Genomic DNA, 7,551 nt, shown 5'->3' with positions numbered 1-7,551 from the left:
CATTTATTCCTTCCCTATAACCCTCCTTTAATCTCTACCTTTTAATTTTATTTTACTCTACCTTTAATTTTATCTCTACCTATTAATTTTATTTTACTTTAATTTTCTTATTAGTTTAACCCCATTGGACCCCTCTTTTAATTTAGCGGCTTCTGCCGCCTCTCGGCGGGCCGGGGTCGCGGGGGTGAGGAGGAATTTTGTTGGCCTTCCCTGAAAAAAGAGGCTCTGCCAGCCCTGTGCCCTCCCCTCTTAATTTTGGCTGCTCTGGCCATCTTTTTAGGAAGCCTACGGCCTGATCCTCAGCCGGGGCTTCTTTTAGCCTGCTTTAACTGCAGCAGGTCTGGAGCCGTTTGGGGAGTTGCCTTAGCCTCAGTGCCTCCGATCAGCTGTTCGGCGGCTGCAGCGGCATTTCTGGGGTTGCCTGGGTGCGGGGACCTTGCTGCTGCCTTCGGGGCCCCCGGAGTGAGTTCCACAATCCCCCCTTACCCCTGGGCGACTCACCTTTTGCTCTCCGTGGAGGCGCTGGTTTGCTGGGGGATTTTTCTGGGCACTGTTTTGGCTGGCCTCCTTGAGGCTTTGCCTTGCCCACAGGGCCTTTTTTCAGCAGGCTGGGACGGTTGAGGCCTATTTGGCTGGTGCCTGGGCTGGGGTGGTGCTGTCCCGATTATTTCGGGGCGCTGCGTTCAGCCCGTTTTGGCGGGAGCGCCATTTTGCTGCATCATTGCCCCACAGTGACCTCCAGTGGCCGTTCTCGGTAACTGCAGCTAGTTTTATTGTGCATTTCTATTTGTTTGCCTCTGCTGCCACCTTCTGGTGGCTGGTGTTATTGCACCCCTTTTGTAAAATAAATAAACCTGATTTAATTTTATTTAATAATTTAGTCACTTAGCAGCTCTTGTATTGAGTTAGGTTAATTGTTCTTGGTTCTGTCGTGAGGGCATACGTTTGGGTGACGTGCTTTTGCATCTTGGGGCTATTTCATTTATTGAAATTTTGTTTTATTTTAATTGTATTCAATTTTAGTTTTCTTTGGTTTTCCTTTTCTTTCTCAAGCAGGCATGGCCCCGAAAAAGGCTGCAAAAAGGCCCGCTGCTACCCGGACTTCAAAGCGGCCAATAAAAGGCCCTTCTCAGGCGTTGCGATCTGGTGCACCCAGTCAGGCAGAGGACAGCCTGGGATCCCTAGTCGCCAGGATGGCTGGTGATCCAGCAGCTTTAACACGTCTTGCAACTGAGGTGGACGGCCTCATTCGGCGATGCTCAACGCAGTCCTCTGCCCCAAGGGGGCCAGCTTCCACAGTTGGTCCATCTTCGCCTGCATCTTCATCTTCTAGCGAAGATGGGGGAGAGGCATTAGTTGCTGGGGTTTCAGTGCGGGCTTCTCAGCCATCACCGCCCCCGGTCTTACCTGTTGCGCAGGTTGGTTCACGGGGGCCAAGACGTACCACACGCCGTTCGGCTGGGAGGCAGACCCTTATGGCATCTCCCACCTGGGTGGTTTCGCCTACTCAGTCTACTGCAGATGCATTGTCAGGGCCGAGTCATTCACGTAGGGTCTCTTCTCAGTCTGTCCCAGGTACTTCACAGCAGGCAGTAGACTCAGAGTCCTCGGCTGAGGATAGTCTTCCTACTCCTGTGAGAACATCATCTGGGGGGCATCGTCGCCACAAGAAGAGTGCCAAGAAGCGTGCCAAGAGGAGGAAGGCTGACACTTCATCTTCTTCTTCTTCTGGTACGTCTTCGAGTTCTGATGATGAGACAGTGGCCTCCTTAGACCTTTACTGGGGTTTTGGTGAAGAGGCCGGGGGGTTTCCCAAATGGATTTGGGAACGGAGGGCCAATTCCCACCGAGCAAGGTACGGTGCGGTCCAGGATTGCCGTGATGGCATGCTGGTGCCTGAGGTGAAAGTCTCCACTAATTCTGTGAGGGACATCATACCTGGGGCTCATTTGTCAACTAAGTTGCGGGCTAGAATTTTAAACGGCCGCTACGTGGATATATTTAAATTAGCACCCCCGCCCACAAGTCCTGATTCTCAGGAGAAGGACGATTCTTCCAAAAAACGTGCTGGGTCTAAGAAAATAGAGAAGACGTTCGAGCGGTGGCTTGATGGCTTCCAGGTTTTTGCTGGGATCGTAGTAATGGCTTATCCACGCAGAGCCCATCACTTGATGGTCTATTTGTCCATTGTGCGCTCTGCTTTCACTATGGCAGGACAATTGGCTGCGATAGCGTATGATGTAAATTTTAGACGCAGGGCAGCCAAGATTTCTTCAGCTCGCTGGGATCGTAAGGATTTGGATGTGTGGACCACCTATGTGGTTCCACACATTGAAAAGAAAGCCATGGAACAGCAGAAGCCAAGGGTGGGTCCATTCAGACCCACACGCAGATCTACTTGCTGGGATTTTAACAAGGGTTCCTGTCAGCGCCAGACTTGTAAATTTTCCCATGTGTGTGATAAGTGTGCCGGGGGTCATCCTGCTTCCACTTGTTTGGGAGGTCGGCGGCCCTTTCGTGGTGGAAAAGGGGGCTCCCAGCAGCCCCCAAAGGCTGCTACTTCCGCCTCCACCTCTGGAACAGGGAAGTAGTGCATTGACGGTCCTGGCTTATACTCCAGTGCATTTGTCGGCACTAATTCCTTGGTTGCAGGCTTACCCTAAAAAGGAGGCTGCAGCTTATTTGCGTGAAGGTTTTTCTGTAGGTTTTCGGATTCCTGTAGCCACGGCTCCCGAGGCACGGAATCCCCTTAATCAAAAGTCGGTTCGTGTAATGCCAGAGGTGGCGCGCAAGAAGATTGAGAAAGAGGTGGCCTTACGTCGTATGGCTGGCCCTTTCTCAGATCCCCCTTTCCCTAACTTACACATATCTCCACTGGGTATTGTTCCCAAGAAAGCTCCGGGGGAATTTCGCCTAATTCATAATTTATCTCATCCTCGTGGCACATCAGTAAATGATGTTATTCCTCCGGAGCTTTGTTCAGTGAAGTATGCTTCTCTTGATCAGGCGATCAAGATGATCAGGAAATTTGGCCCAGGCGCTTTGCTAGCAAAATGCGATATAGAATCTGCATTTCGCTTGCTACCAATTCATCCAGAGGATTATTGGTTGCTAGGTTTTCAGTTTGAGGGAAAGTTTTATGTTGACAAGGCTATGCCTATGGGATGCTCAATAGCATGTTCCGCTTTTGAGTGTTTTAGCACCTTTTTGGAATGGGCTTTGCGTGTTAAAACCGGCCTGGTAGGTGTGTCCCATTATCTCGATGATTTTTTACTGGCCTCTGCTCATGACACCGGCGATTGTGTGGTATTGCTGAGAGCCTTTGCTTCCCTTATGGAAGAATTTGGGGTACCGTTGGCGGTTGATAAGACTGAGGGCCCATCTACCCAATTGACCTACTTGGGTATCCAATTGGACACTGTGTCGCAAACCTCTAGCCTTCCACTCGATAAAATACTTACCCTCCGGAATGTCATACAAGAGCTGCTTCCTTTAAAGAAGGTAACTTTGCGACAACTGCAATCCTTGCTGGGTCACTTGAACTTCGCATGTAGGGTGGTGGCCCCTGGCCGCCCATTTTGTTCACGCTTGGCTAGGCTTACAGCAGGTTTAAGGGCCCCGCATCACAGGGTGCGTATGTCCGCACAGGTTCGCGAGGACCTCCGGATTTGGTTAGAATTCTTGGAAGAATTTAATGGCGTGTCGTTGTGGCAGGACATTTTGAACCTCCACAATGATTTTCAAGTGCACTCTGATGCTGCAGGTTCACTGGGTTTTGGTATCTATTGGAAAGGTAGATGGTGCGCTAGGCGCTGGCCATCTGCTTGGCAGGGGCAAGCTATCACGCGGGACCTAACATTTCTTGAGTTTTTTCCCATTGCAGTAGCTGTGCATTTATGGGTCGACGAGTTCAGGGACCACCGAGTTTGTTTCTGGTCCGACAATCAGGCTGTTGTGAACGTGCTGGCAAAACAGTCATCTCGCTCCCCCAGGGTATCGGCCCTGTTGCGGGCATTCGTATTGCATTGTTTGAAATTTAATATTGTATTTTCTGCACGTTTCATCCCTGGGATATCTAACGAGATTGCTGATGCTCTGTCCCGTTTTCAGATGGAGCGATTCAGGTCCCTGGCTCCAGAGTCTCGTGTGTGTCCGGAGTATTTCCCGGAGCATCTATGGAACCTTGGCAGCAATTAGTATTGCAGGGAGTAGCCGCCTCCATTTCTTCATCCACTTTGGGGTCTTATAAAAGAGCATGGACTGACTTCTTAAATTATACCCAGTCAGTCGCAGGCAACATATCTTCCCCTCCCTCCACTTCTCAAGTGTTACAGTATTTGGCACATATGTTTCAGCTGGGCCGAGCTGCTAGGACGCTGCGGATTCATTCTGCAGCAATTTCCTTTTTTAGTAAATCATTTTTCAACAAGGATCCTTGTGCCAAGTTTGTAGTGCGCAAGGCCTTGGAAGGTTGGGGTCGTCTTGCTCCCCCTAGCAAGGCAGTTCGGCAGCCTATCACTTTTGAGTTGCTGAGTAGAATGCGTGCCAAATTAAGGGTCGTTTGTTGGTCCAAGTATGAGGCCCGCCTTTTTTCGGCGGCCTTTTCAATTGCATTCTTTGCCGCATTACGGGTGGGGGAAGTGGTCATGGAGGCTAGGCGAGATGGCGGTTCCAGGGGGCTGCTGCTTCAGGATGTATGTTTATCCCCTGTGGAAGTGAGAATCGTGGTACGTAACTCGAAAACGGACCAATTGGGTCGGGGGGCAGTTATAAGGCTCCCTGTAACTGGGGAGCCGGGTCCTTGCCCGGTTAAGGATTTGAGGAAATTCTTAGCAGTGAGGCCCTCTGGGGAGGGTCCACTGTTCATTCACGAAAATGGTCGTCCCTTGGCACGGCATCAGTTTTCCAAGGTAATGCGTAAGGTTATTTCTGCTTGTGGGGTCCCGGCTTATGGTTTCGCACCCCATTCCTTTCGCATTGGTGCTGCTACAACAGCAGCCCATTGGGGGTTGTCGGCCCACAGGATTAAGGACTTGGGCCGGTGGAAGTCTGATGCGTTCAAAGGTTACGTGCGGAAGAGATGTTGAATTATTGTATTTGATGTGTGCTTGTTCTCCACCCTGTAGGTCTCGCTCCAGTCCGTATCTGGATTGTCGGGCACAGCATCGTTTACTGGGCTGGCATCAGAGCGAGGCAGTCTGGAAGGGGACCGGATCTTGGCTTCCCACAGCACGTAAAGGTGTCGTGGATATCCAGACGGGGAATGCGGTGGAGTGAATTCATCCCACTAATTAAGCGGAGGGTGCTTTCACATGGTCCCCCTTTGGCAATTGTGGTGCAGTTGGGGGAGAATGATATGGCAAAGGTTGATTGCTCCACTTTGCGCTCCACGATTCGAAAAGACTTGGGGGAGTTGGTGACCTTAATACCTACCGTTAAAATATTTTGGTCACAATTGCTGCAAAGGAGCAATTGGCAGGGCATTTCTCAACCCATGGCTGCTGAAAGGGCCAGGAAGCGCATTAATTCCACAGTGAGCAAGAGGGTAACGGAATTGGGTGGTTTGGTGATTTACCACCAGGATATTACCTTCAAGGCTCTGGCCCTTTACCGCAATGATGGGGTACATCTTTCCAAGCTGGGGAATGATGTCTGGTTGGATGCGGTAATTGAAGGGTTGAAGAATGGGTTGGGATTGTGAGTGGTTGGCGGCGAGCGTAAAGGGCTCGATTGGCGGTTAGGCATTGGTTATAAATCTGGTGGAGGAGGGGTTTAGGATAGGCTGGGCCTACCCCTCCATGGAGGGGTTCAGGATAGGCTGGGCCTGCCCCTCCATGGTTGCTGCGGAAAGGGAATTCCGTTAAAGGAATCCTGGGGCTTGCCATCTTTTCGTCCAATCCCTGGAATGGGACTAGGGCCGGCAAGCCTTCGGGGAGCAGGCGGGTGAGAGTTGAGGGTCTGTATCTCAGCTCCAATTCTTCCCCGACTTGCTTTCCCCCGCACTGTCTTTCGGTGGTGCCCGGAAGTCAGTTCTGTCCCCAGGCGGGGGGACAGATAGTCTTAACCAATGCCTAAACAACCACTCACAGTTTGTATTTTAATAAAGTTGTGGCCAAAATCATGCCAAAAATCTTAAACAAAAATTACGTGTCCGTTGTGAGTTATTTTGGGGGGTGGATTGGGGACCTCAACACGCAAAGCGTGTTCTCCTTCAGGGAGAGCACGTGTTGCGGTGGGGTCTACTGAGCCACCCCTTTGTTGCTGGGTAAGTTCTCCAAGATGGCTAGGGGGCATTGATTGGATTGCCGAGTTGCTGGGGCAAAAGTTATGTTGCAATTTTGGTGGGAGGGGTAAAAGGTTTAAATACTCTGCACGCAGCCTTGTACTTTCTCTTTTGCTGCGTGCAACGGATCACCCGCCCACCCGCCCTAGAATAAGGGGTTGTTGCATTGACCTTGCTATGCCTGTCATGGGGTTGTCTGCCTTTGAGCAGGGGCCTGGTAGGAATTTTTCCACCTGGCAAATTGGCTGGCTGGGTGGTTTTTGCCTACTGCGTAGCAAATCGTCACAACTTGTAAGGTTGTGGTTAGGCATTGGTTATAAATCTGGTGGAGGAGGGGTTTAGGATAGGCTGGGCCTACCCCTCCATGGAGGGGTTCAGGATAGGCTGGGCCTGCCCCTCCATGGTTGCTGCGGAAAGGGAATTCCGTTAAAGGAATCCTGGGGCTTGCCATCTTTTCGTCCAATCCCTGGAATGGGACTAGGGCCGGCAAGCCTTCGGGGAGCAGGCGGGTGAGAGTTGAGGGTCTGTATCTCAGCTCCAATTCTTCCCCGACTTGCTTTCCCCCGCACTGTCTTTCGGTGGTGCCCGGAAGTCAGTTCTGTCCCCAGGCGGGGGGACAGATAGTCTTAACCAATGCCTAAACAACCACTCACAGTTTGTATTTTAATAAAGTTGTGGCCAAAATCATGCCAAAAATCTTAAACAAAAATTACGTGTCCGTTGTGAGTTATTTTGGGGGGTGGATTGGGGACCTCAACACGCAACAAAAATTGCATTAAAATTGTACACAGTTTCCACTAAAACAAAGGCGTTGTGTGCCTTCTTCCCCTAAATTAACAACAACAACAACAACAAATCTATTATCTTTTTAGCATCTGGTAAAAATGTCCCTTTTTCAACAAGTCTACTACAGTATTTATCCCAGCTGGTTCTGTATTGGATTTGTATTATTTTTATGTATATGCTAGTGTTCAAAGATAATGCCACATGATGTGTCAATAACTACTGGCTAAAACTGTGTCAGAGCATTCAGCACTCTGTTGATAGTGGCCATACTTTCAAAATTTACAAAGGCATGAAGAAAGCCTTTTTACCAACAGTCAGGAAAATGGACCACGGAAAACTTCGTCAGGTGAGGTCATTACAGCAAGCAGATGAAGCAATGGCAGGATCTGCAAGGACGTGCTCTACGGGGAGCTGGCTTCAGGCGCTAGACCTGTTGGCAGACCAACTCTGCATTACAAAGATGTCTTCACATGGGACATAAA

At 50.2% G+C, this 7,551-nt stretch overlaps 1 protein-coding gene across 1 annotated transcript; it reads left to right on the top strand.

Moving 5' to 3' along the window:
• Nucleotides 1-332: 332 nt before the first annotated feature.
• Nucleotides 333-6,364, top strand: LOC310852153 (uncharacterized protein). Its single transcript, XM_083755098.1, has 2 exons — nt 333-1,731; nt 5,127-6,364. The coding sequence occupies exons 1-2, from the start codon at nt 1,059-1,061 to the stop codon at nt 5,699-5,701; spliced, it is 1,248 nt and encodes a 415-aa protein (XP_083611224.1). The 5' UTR covers nt 333-1,058; the 3' UTR covers nt 5,702-6,364.
• Nucleotides 6,365-7,551: the final 1,187 nt, after the last annotated feature.

Source organism: Podarcis gaigeae (assembly GCF_964106915.1).
Source record: "Podarcis gaigeae genome assembly, chromosome: 1".
Taxonomy (NCBI): domain Eukaryota; kingdom Metazoa; phylum Chordata; class Lepidosauria; order Squamata; family Lacertidae; genus Podarcis; species Podarcis gaigeae.
The sequence above is the reverse complement of the archived record's forward strand: the minus strand, read 5'-3'. Positions and strand labels throughout refer to the sequence as shown.

What these genes read in the sequence shown, in the direction of transcription:
- LOC310852153 (XM_083755098.1), top strand. Translation starts at nt 1,059, where the DNA reads ATGGCCCCGAAAAAGGCTGCAAAAAGGCCCGCTGCTACCCGGACTTCA. An exon ending in TTCATCTTCTTCTTCTTCTG is followed by an intron (nt 1,732 to 5,126) that starts GTACGTCTTCGA and finishes TCCACCCTGTAG; the next exon opens with GTCTCGCTCCAGTCCGTATC.